Below are 19,018 nucleotides of genomic sequence, written 5' to 3'. Positions count from 1 at the left end.
GGTTCAGATAAATATTCAAAACTTTTGGTGCTTATCTGACCCTTCCAAATTTACCCATCACTAGCAATTATCTTTTCAGTTTTTAATGCTTTTTTACTTATATATTTCTTAGTAGTCAGTTTATAATGGTTTTAAAAGCATCGATCTCTTCTATCATAAAAATTATTTAATTGATTTCCTCTTCTTCCAAGATTTCGTGCTAAAAGCATTTGACAGAAATGTCTTTTGAAGAAAGAATTTGAATTAAGGCCTCCAGTATAAACTTCAGTAATCCATAGCATTTAGAGGTGCTTTCCATGTTTTTATTAAAGTCTTAGGTTGTTTAGTAGTTTATTTTCAGTAGAATCTCTGCCTTTCCCTTTGGGATTTGGGATAATGCTTTTCTCAGAAGGTCAAGTATTAAGAGAAATCTTTCCTTTGCCTAACGGAACTGGTGAATTCACTGTAAAACAGAAAAAAAAAACCAACAAAGAAAAATTTTACACTAATTAAAACAAATCTCCATTCTTCCTGCTGTTTTCCAGCCTCTGGAAGTAACCAAGCAGACAAAACACTTCTTTTTGTTACTCATTATAACCAATAAACATTTTAAAGATGCTTAAATTCAAGAAAGGCTGGAATAGGTTAGGGTAATTGACTGTCACCTTTTTCATCTTGGATACTGTTTAAAATCCAGGGCTGGTCTGTAGTGAGACACGCGCACACTACCATCTAATGGCTATTTTGACATTCTGCTTGAAATCATTTGTCCTCATTCTAGTTCCTCAGGCACAAGCTCTCACAATAAATATCCACTGTAATATGTCCTAGTTAGCTAAGACAGCTAACAGTACTAAGTGGCCAGGAGCCAAATAAATCTGGAGACTAAATTCTCTCAAACTTTGATCTTGTGGGTCCTTTAGGCCAGGGCTCAGGTCTGTTGGAAGGGCGTTGTGTAGACGTTCACAGAGCTGCTGTTTGTCTTTACCTGCTGGGTGGATAAAGGACTTGGATTTCCAGAGCTGTCACTAGCACTAAGTAAAGCTCATTTAACATAATTACACATTTTGACAATTGTATACAATATAATGTCCAGAAGACCAACTCAGATGATATTTTCATACATCTAAAGTTGAAGTCATGGTTTGTCTTGCTCTTAGCATCTTGTGATTCCCTCTTGTACAGCTGGATGATGGCGTCAATGTCATGGGAAGCTGGCATACAGTTCGTGTCCCTGGGAGTGAAAATGAGCTTCGTCTCACAGAACTGGAGCCCTCCAGCCTCTATGAAGTTCTGATGGTAGCAAGGAGTGCTGCTGGTGAAGGCCAGCCTGCCATGCTTACGTTTCGCACCAGCAAAGGTGGGTGCAGTGTTTCCTACATGCAAAGTTATTACCAAAACATTCCTGTAATTTAAGTTGGCTGTGGCTTGTCTATACATTGTCTATTTGTGGAAACAGTTGCTTTTAATGTAGTATCAAAGGAAGGAGGCTATCACAACTAAGGTTGGTAAATGGGATCCAGCATAGCTAGAGGTCAGATTTGGATGGTGCATTACCATAGCTGTGGGCTGAGAGGATTCTTGTCAGTAAAAGACAGCAGACTCTCAATTGTCATGCTGTTTGTGGTGATTGTTTGCATATGAATTAATGAAAAACTACAACGGTAACGACGCTATATGGACACTTAGGGCTAGTCTACACTAGAAGCACTACAGTGGTGCAGCTGCATAATGAAACCACCTCGGCATCAGCGGGAGAAGCTTAGATGGCTTATTCACACCTCTGAGCAACATAAGTTCCACCGACATAAGTAGCAGTGTGTACAAGCCCTTAGTGAAAGTAACCTAGCTAGAGTCGGAAGGCAGCCAGCCCCTGGTCAACCTTTTCCACCTAACATTTAAAAAGATGCTCAGTCCTGACCAGTCCTTCCATTCTAGGTGTCATCACCCAAAATAATAAAGTTGCTTCAGCCCTGCCTTGTGAATCCCCTGTGTGGAAAGGCCTTGGCCTTTCCGAAGCAGAAACTTCCAGTGCACATTGCTGTGCTAATTTTGTGGTGCATGCTGTATTCAGAGCACTAACCCAATTCTCATTTCCAACTTAAGCAATTTTTTAATTCAAGTTTAAACTGAGCAACTGGGCCTTTAAAGATTTGAATAACCATATATTCTTCACGCTGCTTAAAATACTACTAATGCAAAGATTTAAACAATTGGTCATATAAAACCAGAGCCATCTGTTTTAAAAATCATTAGACATGCTAGTGATTTATTTCCAGGTGGAGGCAGCCATGTGCTATGGACACTGGCGTCATTTTTTAATTTCCACTTTGGGGACTTCATTAGACCTATTACCACACTGTTGCTAGAGTGCTGTCATCCTGGCTCCTTTACTAGTGTTGGTAAGTCTGGGGCATTGAGAGGCATGTTTTGGGAAGCCGGTGTAAGAGGTGTTGAACCCTGTGTCGCTTTACAGCAGAAATCTGAAGGTGGGCTAATGCATATAAATGTTGTACAGATGTGCAATCATTATGGAGATTACTCCAGCCTGAGGCTTGTGCAGTGATTTAGTGGATTGACATGGAGAATTCTCTTCTTCTGTCCCTGAGGAACTCCCTAATGCACAGCTAACCTGGGTGGGAATTGGAGCCAGGTTAGTGCCAACTGCACCACAGTTAAAGTTAATATCTTATTTAAAAGCATACTTGGAGGGAGCATACTGTAAGGAAGCAGTGAGCAGATCTTTTTCCGGCAACGTCTTCTGCAGTCACTGAGCTATTTATCATATATCAAACATTTTTTTTTTTAGAAAGAACATCATCCTCAAAAAACACGCAGGCCCCATCTCCCCCAGTTGGCATTCCTAAGCATCCTGTCATTCAGGAAGGGACAAATAACTTTGGGGTGGTTCTTCCAGATCCATCTCGACATAGCGGAGGTAAGTGTACGGATAGTCTCCAGTTCACGTTATAATATAAAATGAGATGCATTTAAGCTAATTTCTCAAACCCTTATTGTTCTGTGTGTGTGTCCATTTTTATTCTCTGTTCATTCCTTTAAGTCTGTCTTTCTGTTGCAGGTCTTTTTCTCTTGTGAACCATCTGTTGGCAAGGCTCAAATATAAGTGACTTTAGACTACCATATTTTCTGTGCTTGCATGCATTTTTAGAGAAAAGGATCAGATTATTCATGTTTTAAGAGTGTTAACTAAAAGGTTAGAGGCAGTGTATTAAGTAGCCATCTTGATTCGTCCAGTCATTTGTTGCAATAATTATTTATGAATCCTCAAAATGCAGTGCATATCTTACAGAGAAGAACGTAGTTTATACACTGAGACGTCATCAAATGGATTTCTCATCCAGTGAATTTATAATATTTAAAGGGGCACTTACCTTGAAATATAGTCAATTTCCAAAAATGAGCTAAGTTGTTTGATGCAACACTTGACCCCTAATGTCACTGCTAATTTTGATAAACGTAGGAAAAAGTAATTGTAAATTATGGTCTTCTCTCCTCTCTGACTTTGTGAAAAATCTGCAAGAAGAGGAGATAGACTATACAGGGGAAGGTGAAGATAACAATACACAAAGTGCCATCAGATGCACAAAGCAAATGTATATTCTGTAGCTAATCAATGATAGTCAAATTGGATACTGTAACAATAAGTAATTCATTTTCAAACAGGTGTAATTTTTAAGGTGAAAACGTTCCTTTAAATATCTTACTGCTAAATACAGGTCGTCTTGCAGTACATTAAGCTTGTTTACAGAGATCATTGTCAAAGTGAGGGTAAATAACAAGTACAAAAGGTACAATTTTCAGAAGTACCCACATCCAATTTTCAAACGTGACTAAGGCTCCGACGTGCATATTTCAATTTTGTAAATATCACTTAGCGTCCTAACTCCTTTCAGCACTTTTGAAAATTTTACCCAAATAAACTGAAAATGGGTTTAAGAATTTAAATCCATTTAGTGCCAGATAACCTATTGCCTTTCTGTTCCTTATTAAATTCCTTCCTCCTCTGTGGCACTGTTTTAGCGATGTGTATAATAAACCAGTGCAATGAAGACTTAAGATGTCAGAATGGTTATAACCAGATTACTAACCCCACCTCTTTCAATTTTCTCTATTCCCACTGCTGTCTGTAACTTCAAGTGAGTTCAGTAAGTATTAATATCATTTGTTACATGCTTGGTTTTCTCTTGTTTCTTCTAAATTGTTTTAAGCAATTCAGTGCTTGGTAGTATTTATGGATCCATTTTTTTTCATGGTTCTGGGAATTTCAGTTCAAATTTTTTATTCTTACCAACCTGTTGTATGTGCTTCCTTTTTGTAGCACCAAGGAAGAGATGGGGGTTAGCGTATTAGCATCTCTCTTTCAAATGGGTTGAGTGAAGTATATAATTCCCCTATTTTCAGGTAGTGTGTTGCTGGTTACTTAAGAACACTTTTGTGCTCCGTAATTTAGTTGCATTGGTCTGATGCAGCGCAATGTTCACCTCCACAACGAAGTTTTCATACAAAATTTAAGACTTTGTAGTACAAGGGCTCTTCCCAACTCTGAAGGATAAAAGGAAAACTTATAAAAGCACCTCTCATTTTACATACTGGAATGTCTGTGGGAGGCGGGTTTAAGAATGCTTTGTGTTTGACACATTTGGTTTAATTTAATTGATTAAACTAATCATAGGTGTTCTCTGTAGAGAATGGAGTTGTATGTTTCTCTTCTAACTTCTGTGTACGTCTTCCTCAATTTGCTATTTCAGTTCCAGAGGCTCCAGATCGCCCTGCTATCTCAACAGCATCGGAGACTTCTGTCTATGTCACATGGATCCCACGTGCAAATGGTGGCTCCCCCATCACTGCCTTTAAAGTAGAGTACAAGCGCATGAGCCGAAACAGCGACTGGCTAATTGCTGCCGAAAGCATCTCTCCTTCTAAACTGTCAGTGGAAGTTCGCAATTTAGAGCCAGGTATTAAAACTTTCACTCCCTTCAGGATTTTTTATTCAAGTCCTTTTTCTTTTAGATGACCATGTTCTTGTGAGAAGTAGTACTTCTGATTTCTGGTCATGCACTTCAGAAGATAAAATAATTACAGATTCATTAAGAATATAAACCATGATTTAAAAGGCCTGTTTTATCTGTAGTTAGCTTGCCTCAGGGTAGGAACTTGTTACCCTAATTGAAACTGGCTTTTAGCTCTCTAAGAAGGAAACAATTACCCACCCTAAGTTTGATTTTTATTGACGTTTGTTCGTGGTTTGTATGCATTTCTCTTTCGGCCTCTCCCTACTTAATTGTTATTTCTGGTAAATACTAAATCTAGGTTATGATTGCGATGTGCTTCTCTGCAGCCCTTCAGGGTTTTTTTTCCGTTGGTTAGTAAGTATTATTGGGCTGGGAAACAAGAGAACAAATATACTAAGCCAGCTAATTATTTTGATGAGACAGAAGTGCAAGGGAACTTCAGAAATAGATGAGAAGGACCATTGTCCATGACCTCTAGAAATGCATGGAACTGGTCTTGTGGAACATACTCACCTAATCTTAATTGGACTATCCCTGCTTTAGGAGGAGAAAAAATAACATTTCCGTGCCTTTCTCATGGGTGAAAATTTCTTTCCAGCTCAATTATTTGACTAGCTTTTCAACACAGCACGAGAGCAGGTTCTATCACATCTAAAACCACTGAGAGAAACATCATTGATAGCAAGTAATTTTGTTTTTTGAATCCCGAGAAATCAATTTAAAACTAATTCCACTAAGACAGTCTTATCTCGATGATTTTTGTAGTGACTTGAGCCCTTTTTCTAGACATGGGTATTTTTATCTTACCCCTAATTTTATCTTTTGTCTTTGAAAGGAGCAACATACAAATTCCGTGTGATTGCTGCTAACAATTACGGAGATAGTCCACGAAGCTCACCATCTCGACCGTATCAAGTCGCTGGCTTTACCAACCGGTTTTCCAACCGCCCTATCACAGGACCTCACATTGCCTACACTGAGGCAGTCAGCGACACTCAGATCATGTTAAAATGGACTGTGAGTACACTTTATTTCTCCTCCGTCCCCCACCTATAGACGAATTCTTGCTGACTTGGCATTTAGAAAGCTCTTATAGTGAAGGATCAAGAACAGTACACTCAAACTAGCAATGTAATTGTTTCCTTCAGTACTGAGTGATATTCCTAACAGAGATTCATGGTTGGCTCCATCCCATGAACCCTATCAATCTACTCATTTTTTCCTGTATTGCGAGATTTAAAATCTAGAAACCTGAGTTGTTGCTGTACTTATGGTGGATGCTGATTATCAGCAACTTTAACTCCTCCAAACAGCTCAGAAGAGTTGTTTTATAATAGGTCCTGGTTTAGGTTATATGAGCCCTTGAAAAAGACCCACTGTTAGAATCATAGAATATTAGAGTTGGAAGGGACCTCAGAGGTCATCTAGTCCAACCCCCTGCTCAAAGCAGGACTAACCTCAGCTAAATCATCCCAGTCAGGGCTTTGTCAAGCTGCAGCTTAAAAACCTCTATGGATGGAGATTCCACCACCTCCCTAGGTAACCCATTCCAGTGCTTCACCACCCTCCTAGTGAAAAACTTTTTCCTAATGTCCAACCTAGACCTCCCCCACTGCAGCTTGAGACTATTGGTCCTAGTTCTGTCATTTACCACCACTGAGAACAGCCTAGCTCCATCCTCCCTGCAACCCCCTTTCAGATAGTTAAAGGCTGCTATCAAATCCCCCTTCATTCTTCTCTTTTTGCAGACTAAACAAGCCTAGTTCCCTCAGCCTCTCCTCATAAGTCTTGTGCTCTAGCCCACTAATCATTTTTGTTGCCCTCCTCTGGACTCTCTCCAACTTGTCCACATCCTTTTTGTAGGGGGGGGGCCCAAAACTGGACACAATACTCCAAATGCGGCCTCACCAATGCTGAATAGAGGGGAATAATCACTTCCCTCGATCTGCTGGCAATGCTTCTACTAATGCAGCCCAATATGCTGTTAGCCTTCTTGGCAACCAGGGCACACTGCTGACTCATATCCAGCTTCTTATCCACTGTAACCCCCAGGTCCTTTTCTGCAGAGCTGCTGCCTAGCTCGTTGGTCCTCAGTCTGTAGCTGTGCATGGGTTTCTTCCGTCCTAAGTGAAGGACTCTGCACTTGTCCTTGTTGAACCTCATCAGATTTCTTTGGGCTCAATCCTCCAATTTGTCTAAGACACTTTGTCCCCTATTCCTACCTTTCAGGGTATCTACCACTCCCCCAGCTTAGTGTGATCTGCAAACTTGCTGAGGGTGCAATCTACCCCATCCTCCAGTTCATTAATGAAGATGTTGAACAAAATCGGCCCCAGGACTGACCCCTGGGGCACTCCGCTTGTGACCAGCTGCCAGTTAGACATGGAGCCATTGATCACTACCCATTGAGCCCGATGATGAAACCAGTTCTCTATCCATTTTATAGTCCATTCATCCAACCCATACTACTTTAACTTGCTGATAAGAATACTGTGGGAGACTGTATCAAAAGCTTTGCTAAAGTCAAGGTATATCATCACGTCCACCGCTTCCCCCACATCCACAGAGCCAGTCACCTCTTCATAGAAGGCAATCAGGTTGGTCAGGCATGACTTGCCCTTGGTGAATCCATGTTGACTGTTCCTGATCACTTTCCTCTTCCAAGTGCCTTAAAATGGATTCCTTGAGGACCTGCTTCATGATTTTTCCAGGGATTGAGGTGAGGCTGACCAGTCTGTAGTTCCCCGGATCCTCTTTCTTCCCTTTCTTGAAGATGGGCACTATATTTGCCTTTTTCCTGTCATCAGGGACCTCCCCCAATTGCACGAGCTTTCAGAGATAATAGCCACTGGCTCTGAAATCACATCAGCTAACTCCCTCAGCACCCTAGGATGCATTGCATCTGGCCCCATGGACTTGTGTATGTCCAATCTTTCTAAATAGTCTTGGACCTGTTCCTTCAGCACTGAGGGATGTTCACCGCTTCCCCATTCTGTGCCACCCGGTGCAGTAGTCTGGGAGCTGACCTTGTCAAGTCTGGGAGCTGACCTTGTGAAGACAGAGGCCAAAAAGGCATTGAGTACCTCAGCTTTCTTCATATCCTCTGTCATTAGGTTGCCTCCCCCTTCTGTAAGGGGCCCACACTTTCCCTAATCTTCCTCTTGTTGGTAACATATCTGTAGAAACCCTTCTTGTTCCCCATTCACGTCCCTTGCTAGCTGCAACTCCAGTTGCGCATTGGCCTTCCTGATTTCATTCTTGCATGTTCGAGCAGTATTTTTATAATCCTCCCTAGTCATCTGACCAAGCTTCCACTTCTTGTAAGCTCTGTCGTATTAGACACACTCTAAAAAGTCTTAACCAAGCCTCAAAATCATACTCTGTATTGAGAATTTTCAGTAGGCTACAATTGAAGAGGAAGTGTGTCCAATAAATTCCATATGGCAAAAACATTCCCTTCCTTTCCTCTGTAATCCTGTCTTTCCTAAACAAATATTTTAAAGTCCTTATTGAAATCCACCGTGTCATTAGTTTTTTGCTTTTGTACACTGATCTACACAACCTGGTGCACCGTTAAGATAATTTTTAAACTCCACAGAATTCCCAGTTCAACAATTTGCTTGAAAAAGTTCAACCTTGAAAGATAAAATATCAATAATAAACTGAAGAAACTATATCTAAAACTTCTCAGGGGACTACATCAGAGTATTCCTACGGATTTCTGTGTTAGCAGAATGTTAAGTTTGAACGTGTAAGTCAGGAAATACCGGCTGTGTCTGCACTCCAGGGTCCATGCCAGCACAGACATGTCAGCATAGCTATAGCCTAGTGGGAATGCAACCTATGCCGACAGAAGGAGTTTTTCTGCTGGTACAGTATAGGAACACCATCTCCCTGAACAACATTAGCTATGTCGACAGAAGTATTCTTTTGTTGCCATAGGTGCGCCTACATTGGGGATTTTATCAGCATAGCTTTGTGGGCTGGATGTGGGTTTTTTCACACCTCTGATTGACATCGCTGTGCTTATACAAGGTTTAAGTATAAGCCCAAGTGTGTCAGTTTAACCCAAGTTAAAGCTGGACCATCTCAACTCTGCCCCCTGTTCATTACAGAAGTCTTCAGCTGCATGCCTACCCACCATGTCTGATCTTATATGATCCTTGTAACTTTTTTTTTCTCATAATGGTCAATATCTTTGACTTAGAGTAAAATCTTCAAATGGGAATAAGCCCTATGTTCAAAAGGGGACACAGGAGGGTGTCCCAGAGCTGCACTCTCTCCAGCACGTCATGAGGGGAGTTCCCCGCTATGGACCTATTCCAGGCACTTCAGTATTGCAGGAGTCCGTTCTCAACCTTCAACGAGGCTTTCCTCAGTCCCATGTATCTGCATTCACAGCATATATTGGACTAAACTTTTCGCTGTGCAGTTCATTTTAGCTCCACACACATGCAAAGCAGATCTTTCACTTCACACCATGCGACCTTATTAAAAGAAAATCTTTGCACACTCAGTTTGATTTATTCCTCTGTCAAATCAAATACAGTTTTCTTAAGCACAGAAAGGCAGGCCTGTTTTCAACTTTCAAACCACAATTGTTTCAGCTTGTACGGCGGTTCAGAAAAAGATGGCAAGATTTGTTTTTCAATGGGAAGGATGTGTGTTTTCCATTCTCCTTGTGCTCAAAAGTACCGGGACTGCTAGGTCAGAGACTCTAGGAAATTCACCTTCGTTCAGATGTAACCCCCACTTGGTGTGGTGCTCTATCCCCCTGTAGTGGCACCAAGCCCAGCTAGAGATTGAGTGTGCTACTACAGCCTTGGCTAAGAGTCATGTGTCTTTTAGCTCATGCAGTAGAGGTTCATATGCTAAAGTTCAGAGGTCCCAGGTTTGTACCCAGCCACCACCCACCGGGGTCTATCAGTGTTACTCAGAGACCAGTATGCAAACATTCTCAGCCACAATGGAAGTTTCAGACAGCAATTGGTGACTGACAACAGGGGATTAGAATAGAAACTTTTATACCATCTGAACTACAGTGCTTTCTTGTACTTCTATTTTATTTAAGACCACTCTTTCTTGAAAATACTTCTGATCTTTTCCTGAATGAAGTAAATTTGTTTGTCAAAAAATGTGATGATGTTTCAACAACACAATATTTTAATTTTAAATGGATTTATCCTTTAATGTACTGTTTTTATTCTCTTTTCCAGTACATTACTTCAAGCAACAACAACACCCCCATCCAAGGATTTTATATCTATTACCGGCCAACTGACAGTGACAACGATAGTGATTACAAGAGGGATATTGTGGAAGGTACGATGATGTGTGTGCGTTATCAGAGGCAGTATACCAGATACTTGCTGGGGAAAACTGTCATCTAGCTGTAATGGCTGTGATTACATAAAATCTAAACTACTTTACCCAAACTCATTCAGCCTAAATCATATAGTCACCAGCAGTAGAAATCTTAACTATTTAGCACCAAATTCATCCCCGCATGAACTTGTTTCTTCAATCCGTATTGCAAACTTACTAGATTTAAATTCCACTTTTAAATTGATCTTGTTGCATCATTGGAAGCTGTACATGCAAATGCGCTTAAACCCAGTGTAGTTTAATCCATTAATTTACTAAAATAAAATAAATTGGCATTACTGAGATTTAAACCAGTTTATGTGCATCTAATAATTAGGGGCTTGCACTGGTCTAATTAGATGGATTTTAGATTTAGTTTCACTGATGCAAGTTTTTTAAGATAGCTAAATCCTTAGTTCTTCTTCGAGTGATGGTCCCTGTGTGCATTCCACATGTGGATACACATGCACCTAAGTCTGGAACTTCTTCAAAGCAGTGTCTGTTGACTCACACAAGCGCAGTAATTCTCCTTGTGCTCCCGACCGAGGGTCTAAGAGGCAGTGTAGGTCAGTGCCTCTCCAGTTCCTTCTTGCCACAGCATGGCCTGAGTCAGAATTGTGTCCTCCTTCACTGTTGCAGGACCTGTAAAAATTTAGTTGTAAATAGTTTCTCTTAGCTTAGAACTTCCAGTTAGTTTATATCATTTAGAATAGAATTGAATACTCCCCCCACCCCCATCCCTGGTCAAGGGAAATCCTCCCCAGTCCCGGGACTATGCTCAGGATTCAAGAACTGCATCTCCTGCTCTCACTCTTCTCCATCAGCGACAAGCATCATTGGTGCCTGCACTGTCTGGGTGAGGCGAAGTGCCGTATCTGTAAATCCTTCCTGCCCAGAACTAGAGATCCCCATGAGCTCCAACTGAAAAGTTCCTGATGGAAGAATCTGAGACCCTGCTCTGACATGGGCACTGGAGACCTCCTATACATCGGCCTCAGCCGACCAGCAGCACCCCTTCAAGCACAAGCCTTTCAGTGGAGCCCTTTACATCAAAGCCCGAGGACTCATCACACAGGGCTCCCCATGAGAGTAAGAGATGCTCACGTGGGCATAAGGACAGATCCCCACAGTGTCACCTGCAAAAAGCAGATCCTGAATAGTGAGCTGGGGACATGTCTTTTGCTCTGAAATCGCCTGATGTTAAAGAAGCTGCCATCTGTCCTCGGTTCAACTAGTACGCCAGATTGATAGTTTCTGAAAGCGTACTTAAGAAGACTAGAGAAGAAGATGCCAAAGCCAGTAGGCACCAAGACGCAGCCTTGCTTCATGCCAGTATCAATGCTAACCTCAGACAGTGTTTCATTTTCATACTGGTTAGTTGCCTTCATTCCCTCATGGTACTCCTTAAATAGGGAGAGCACTTTTTGTGGACAGCCAGTTTTCAACAAGATCTTGTAAAGGCCATTCCTGCTAACTGCGTTGAATGCCTTTTGTAGGCCAGTGAATGTTACATAGAAAGATGCCTGTTGTTCACAGCTTTTTTCTTGCAACAGGCACATTGTGAAGGACATGTCAGTCATGGCGCGTCCAGTTCTGAACCCACACTGGCTCTCAGGACAAACTCACTTAACAAGGACTTGGAGTCATTTCAGCAGGACCCTTGCAAGCACCTTGTTGACCGTGTTGAGCAGAGATATCCGTGTTGAGCAGAGATATTATCTTAGACTATCTCCTCTTCTTAAAGACCTCAGTTATAGCCCTCAGTTTGCTGCAAGTACACCTAGCAACAATTAATGCCTTCCTTCCCCTAATGGAAGACGTTCTATCTTCACACACCTGACCACAGTTTGATTTTTATGAAGGTCTTTATCAGGAGCTGCGCACTGCACATTAAACCTATGCCTCAATGGGACCTTAACCGTGTCCTTTCAACGCTCACAGGCCCACTCTTGAAAACTCTGGCGACATGCCATGATCCAGCTGTCCATGAAGGTGGCATTCTTAGTGGCCATCACTTTGGCAAGAAAGGTTAGTGAGCTGGGAGCCATGATGGCAGGCCCTCCTTGTATGGTATTTCACAAGGAGGTGGTTTCCCTTTGGTTGCACCCCAAATTCCTCCCCAAGATTGAATCCAAGTTCCACATCAATCAAACAATACTTTCCTATTTTCTTCCTGAAATCCCACGCTTCTTCCAAGGAGACGATGATGTTGCAACGTCAGGAGTGCCCTGGCAATGTGTCTGCTGAAAACCGAACCTGTTAGAAAATCTCTGAGACTCTGTTGCCTTGGCAGAAAGGTCACAGGGACAAGCCATATCCTCACAGGGGATTTCTAAATAGGTTTTGGGATACATTTTAGAATGCTACAAAATAGCAAAGTTCCCCCCTCCTGGGCGTATCACAACTCACTCCACATGGGCGCATACTGCCTCCACAGCATCCTTATCGGACCGTCCACTGCAGGACATCTGCAGAGCGGCAACTTGGAGTTCCATCCATACTTTCACATGACACTACGCTCTAACTCAAGCAGCAACAGCGGATGCAGCTGTAGGAATGGCAGTACTACAGACCTCTCTCCTACCAGTTTCCTTGCACCCTCCTCCAGTCTGAACACTGCTTGACAGTCACCCGTGTATGGAATACACATAGAAGACCAGCACTTGAGGAAGAAATTGAGGTTACTTAGTGTAACGGGAGGTTTTTTGAGATGTGCAGTCACTATCTGTATTCCACTACCCTCCCTCTACCCCCTCTGCTTCGGATCCGTTTGGATTGCGGTAAGAGGAGGAACTGGAGAGGCATTGACTCGCACTGCCTCTCACGCTCTTGGTCAGGAGCATGAGGAGAGTCAACGGACACTGCTTCGAAGAAATTCCAGACTCTGGTGCAGGGTGCACATGCGTACCCGCCTATGAAATACGGATAGGGACCACACATCTCAAAGAACCTCCTGCTATAGTAAGTAACCCCCATTTTCTCTTGCAGATTGGGAAGCCTCTCCAGTAACTTTTTAGTAGGTGCTTAACTTTCTAATCTGTTATAAGGAAGCTTCCCTGAGCCCAAGATCCAGTAAATGTTAGCTCATTTGACAATTTAGGTAGCATAATTCATGCTTTGCTTTTCAAACTCATCGATAACAGATATAATGAGCCAATGGGTTATTTTGCTGTGGAACTTTTAGGTCATAATTTTCATGGAAGAAGTAGTGACACTTTATATTTTTTAACACCTTCTTAATCATCTGGCCTAAATAAATGTAGAGGCCTCATTCTGCCCTAGTGAAAGTAAGGGTTTTATTTGCCATTGACTTCAGTTGAGGCAGGATTGGACCCTTGTGTTTCAGATTCCTCCTTTGACTATAGCTTGCACAGGACTGTAAGGGTGACATGAGCTTTTGCAGATTGTAGGATTGTTAAATGTCTAGTGTTTGTGCTCAGAGCATTGCTTTAAAGCTTATGCAGTTAGTATCTTTGTCTGTAAATATATTTTAGCCTTCTGTGACACAGAACTTGTGCGTTTATGAATGTTATGCATTGTGCAGTTGTTTAAGTGGGCTCCACTGTGCTGTGAAATTTGCTTATTTCTGATTTTCAAGTTTGTGCATACTGAAATCTTTGTGGCAGTCTGAAGCCATTAGCAGCCACTCAGCTGGGCCAGAGCCTGGAATTGAAATTCACATAGTAAAAACTTGAAACATTAAAGCTTTTTTACCATGTTTCTGTAAAATAGCTAAAGCAGTTTTTCAATTAAAATGTGACTTGATTCTTTTTTTACTTTAAAAAAATGGATATAGAAGCATGTGATCCTTAATTTAGGTGCCATGCCTTTTGGTTAACCCCTACACGTTACAAATGGTTAAGCTGGCCTTCACAGTCTTCGCTCTGTTACTCTGGAATTGTGTCTGATTTTGACAGAAGATTTTATCTTGCAAAGGCTCTCTTACTAGTGGAAAAGCTGTTGTGATGGTTGTGTTACTTACCTAGTTGCCTTAAGCTTTCATTAACATTTCCTGCTAAGTCTTGTCTTCTGAGACAGTCAAAAGCTTACAGAAGGTTTTTCCTCTATAAAAGTTGCCACAAGCAATTTTATAAAGATGTTTGTGTGTTTGTATCATCTGGCTCTCGATTATCTGTACCTTTCAGCAAAAGCAAAATTAAACCTGCCCTTTCCTGCTTACATGCACTGAATTTTTCCCTGTTGCTTCGATCCTGGAGATTGAATTTTAAACCTAAATGTAGTCTGATGTCAGTTGTTTAAATGTTTTTCCTTCCTAATGGTGCATGGAGAGCACAGTTAAAGTGCCTGTACTGATTCCAGTTCCACTAATGGTTTAAAGCGGAAACCTAAAACCCGGTATAGTAATTACTGAGAGGAATGTTTGGGGGTGGAAGGCGAAGGAAAAATGTGCTTTAGGAATAGGCTAATTCCAGCATCAACCAATATTTAAATAAAAGTTGTTATTTGGGGCATCTATTCATTTTAGTGTGTGTGAACAGAGAGTTCTGTTTCATAGTAGTTCACCTCTTGGAGCACTGTGAAAGAAAGCAGTTTAAAAAATCCTTTCTCGTGTCTTGGAGTTTAAACCACCATCCTTTATAGGATACTTTAGTGACACAGTAGTGGGAATTGTACTTCAGCTTTAATTCCGTTGAGTTAGAATGGAATCTTGCAGCCAAGTGGACTTTATTTTTTTAATTAATACTTAAATCAGTAGGTGGTATGACAGTTTCTAAGAAACAGTGGAGCCAGTTCAAGGTGGGATTTTTCAAGAGAGATTAGAAGTGCTCAAACAGTTAATTAAACTCTCAAAAAAGGATCCCTGTTTATTAAGATTTGTCACAAGTCTGTGAAAGTAAAAACGGAGTGTGATTTATCCTGGAGTGCTCTGTACTTCAGGAGGGTGTCTTAATGAAAGATTGGCTAGGAGCCAGAGATGACAAAATCATTCTATTAGAGAAGCTTGCTTGGATTGGAGTCCATGCCCCTAGAGCCGGAAAGTGAGAAAGACAGGCCTGTTATCCAAGAGTGTTCCTTAGTATGTTTCACAAAGTATAAGTTAAATTATTTGTGGCTTCTACTAGCTGAGGTCATAACATTGACTTCAGCTGAATCTTTCCTGTGAAAATATTGGGTGACTTGAATTTTAACACCCCCCCCCCCCCCCAACCTGTCTCATACCAAAGAAAACAAATCTAATTTCATTTTTCTTCCTAGGGACAAAGCAGTGGCACCTGATAAGTCACCTGCAGCCAGAAACGTCTTACGATATTAAAATGCAATGCTATAATGAAGGAGGTGAAAGTGAGTACAGCAACGTGATGATGTGCGAGACAAAAGGTGAGGGGGGGGACGCTTGCTTATCTGAAAGCCAATGTCAAATGTAAATGCCTGTTAAAAATTACCCTTTGATCTTTTACTCCCTGGCCCTCTCATTTAATTATTTTAAAAAGTTGATGCCATCTCCTATAATTATGTTTTGAGGATTGTTTTTGTTTACTATCGCTGAGGTTGTTTTGACTGTATAGAGACCAATATGTTTGTCTCCAGGAAAGATAGTTTGCAAAGATTTTTAGACCAGTTGGTTACTGGCAGATAATGTACTTCTGCCTACACTGTGTTTTCAGGACTCGTACAAATTCTTAATTCATGATGAGTAAGTTGGCTGCCACTCACACCAATTCTACCTGCCTCTGGCAAGAAGATGGGAATGCTAGTCTTTGAAAATGTCAGAGTAATTATTTGCAAAACAAAATTAACTATCTCAGTCACTTTGGTTCTTCAAGCAAACAAATCTTTAAAATCGTTATGTTGCTGAGGGAGCATGCTGGGAGTAAAAGTAAAATAAGTCTGCAAATACACTACTAAGAAAAGAGTCGAGGAGCAGGCACATCAAATGTACAGTGCAATACCTATTACCTTACAGGGCAGGGCTGAGAGCTGCAATCTCTCAGTCTTGCTGCATGTGTTGGGTCGCCCTCCTGGGTGGAATATACCCCAGAGTCTGGCTTAGTTATCAACAGCTCTATAATTCTTCAAGATTTTAAGACTATACAAGGGGGACAACCTGCAGTCAGATATTCATATTGACATCTCCTTTACCTGCAACCTAATATTCATTCTCCTTAGGAATGTGTGTGTTGTCCTAATGTGCTCAGGTACTCTTCATTAGTACAGGTCTATTTCAGACAGATCTTAGAATATCAGATGTTTACAAATGTTCTCACCCCAGCCCCTCCTTACTAAGTATATTGACTGTCTACTGCAACAGTTCATTACAACAGTGGTTCTCAATCTTTCCAGACCACTGTACCCCTTTCAGGAGTCTGATTTGTCTTGCGTACCCCCAAGTTTCACCGCACTTAAAAACTCTGACTGCCCAGCTCTGAAGGCAGCACTGCCACCACCAGCAGCGGCAGAGAAATAAGGGTGGCAATACCATACCATGCACCCTTACTTCTGTGCCGCTGCTGGTGGTGGCGCTGCCTTCAGAGCTGGGCAGCTTGAGAGCAGCGGATGCTGGCCAGGACGTTCTTTTTGTTTGCAGTATGGGAGGACTATTTTTTTTGTAATCCTGCTTCTGTCCCACCCCGCAACACCCACTCCCATCTGCTCCCGCATTGTTTGTTGAATTTTTCTCTCTCTCCTGCTGTTACGGTAGTGGGTCCTGCAGGATCCTAGTCCTTATGCACAGATCTAGAGCTTATTGTAAAACTAGGTACATGAGATGAGTTGATGTAACCCCTGGAAGACCTCTGTGTTTCCCTGGGGTATGCGTACCCCTGGTTGAGAACCACTGCATTAAAATTCCAGACTAAAGTAACTGGCTTTGTCTTGATTTCAGTGTCTGCTAGTTTGGGACAGGACCTCTTTTAGGACCAGATCAAGACAATCTGGGGCCCTACGCAACATCCCCAAAGGGGAGCAAGTGTTGTCTCTACCCCTTTGTCATAGCCTTGATCCTTCTTAGGTTGGCACTGAAAGGCGCCATCCACACGAGCAGCCTCTGGGGCCCTTCTCTTTGGGCAAGCTGACCTCACTCCTTTCTGAACTACTCTTCCTGTCTTCAGGCAAGCTGGAGTCTTCCCAGAGGAAGTAACATTCAGCCCCCCCCTCATTTCATCACAGGGTAGCGTGGGCCTCTGCTGGCACCACCCCAGCAGAGTTGTGTTGAGATGGCAGCAGCGATCACCCTGTACACACAGCGTCTGTCTAGACTAGGAGGGGAAAAAAGTTGAACAAACCTGATAGCTGTACACATTTTAAAATCCGAATGTAAACCAGGCAAGCTGTTTTGAATGTGTTTAGCTCATTAAGGTGAATGTTGATGAGACTCTGGATACTGAGTGGGGCCTGTTTGGCCATTTATGGGCAAAGAAGTAATTGGCATTCAAAAGCTAAATTGGTCTTACACGTCTCTATTAGATGCCCTAAGCCTGAGTGTTAACCTTTAGCAAAGCACGTTCTAATGCTACAGATAAACTATTAACAAAGTTCAGTACAAACCCTCATCTAAAATCTTGGTTGTAACATTCACTGATGGAAAAATGTAGTCCTGCAAAACAAATCAGTGGCAATAACTAATGCTTTACATTGTTTTTGGGCTGGCTACAGACTGGCTACAATTCAGTATGTATTTACTTAGTAGACAGCAAACATATAGTTGATGAAGTGATGCCTTTCACAGTAATACAGGTGTGATATTGACGCCTTCCTGAATTTTGTAAGATTTCTACCTGTTAATTTCCTGAAGAAGGCAGTTTTGAAAACAATGAATGTTAGCAGGGTTCACGTCAGATAGAAGTCGGGCATCTGGTAATGGTTAGTTGACAGAAATGCACATTGTGGTTTTTCCTGACCTCAGAAGTGGAAAGATTTGTGTTCTTTCAAGTTGGAAGCTAGTGCAGTCTCTAGCAATGCTTACATTCAATTGCTTGTTGAAGTATAACATGGCTTAAATGCATGGGATATAGCCAGGTGGATAATAGGCATTTTCCAAGACTAATAGTTACTGTCCAATAATATTTGACTTCATCAGATTATGTAAAAATCTTGAGCTGAAAATGTTCTATCTACAAATCATTGGGGATACTAAATTCAATAGTAGAGAATTCTACTTCATAATTGCATAGTTGAATAACAGGTAAACAAACACATGTAGAATAACATTTCTGCAGACTTCTCATTCCAAGTTGGGTTCACAAGGCCATGTGTGTATCCTGTATTTCAACCAGTGAAGCGCACACCTGGAGCATCGGACTATCCAGTGAAGGACCTGAGCACGCCACAGAATTCTCCTGATCGTGGCGGTGGAGGCAATGCTGGCCCCTCAAATGGCCCTGTTCGGAGCAGCGACATGCTATATCTGATTGTGGGCTGCGTCCTGGGAGTGATGGTACTTATTCTGATCGTTTTCATTGCCATGTGTCTGTGGAAGAACCGCCAGCAAAATGCCATGCAGAGTAAGTTATTCGTGGTTTCCTCTCCTACCAGCCCAAGTTTAATATGAAAATATGAATATCAGGGTAATGAAAATTAGACAATAACCATATAGCATTTATACTGAATACTCCAAATGGGAACAGTGCATCCTCTGTTATTATCAAACTGGTACTGGGTTAGTGATAGAAACTCTTCACTTG

At 41.7% G+C, this 19,018-nt stretch overlaps 1 protein-coding gene across 3 annotated transcripts in view; it reads left to right on the top strand.

Moving 5' to 3' along the window:
• CDON (cell adhesion associated, oncogene regulated) overlaps positions 1-19,018 on the top strand; it is an 86,447-nt gene that overhangs the window by 49,304 nt on the left and 18,125 nt on the right. For all 3 annotated transcript variants that reach the window (XM_067563385.1, XM_067563403.1, XM_067563392.1), the window contains 7 exons: positions 1,165-1,339; positions 2,789-2,917; positions 4,749-4,955; positions 5,848-6,029; positions 10,229-10,334; positions 15,594-15,716; positions 18,611-18,838. In XM_067563385.1, coding sequence (XP_067419486.1) covers positions 1,165-1,339; positions 2,789-2,917; positions 4,749-4,955; positions 5,848-6,029; positions 10,229-10,334; positions 15,594-15,716; positions 18,611-18,838 — 1,150 coding nt within the window. The remainder of the gene's footprint in view (positions 1-1,164; positions 1,340-2,788; positions 2,918-4,748; positions 4,956-5,847; positions 6,030-10,228; positions 10,335-15,593; positions 15,717-18,610; positions 18,839-19,018) is intronic.

This window comes from Emydura macquarii, unplaced genomic scaffold (genome assembly GCF_026122565.2).
Source record: "Emydura macquarii macquarii isolate MOO-44397 ecotype Brisbane River unplaced genomic scaffold, CSIRO-AGI_Emac_v2 contig_312, whole genome shotgun sequence".
Lineage (NCBI taxonomy): Eukaryota > Metazoa > Chordata > Testudines > Chelidae > Emydura > Emydura macquarii.
The sequence above is the reverse complement of the archived record's forward strand: the minus strand, read 5'-3'. Positions and strand labels throughout refer to the sequence as shown.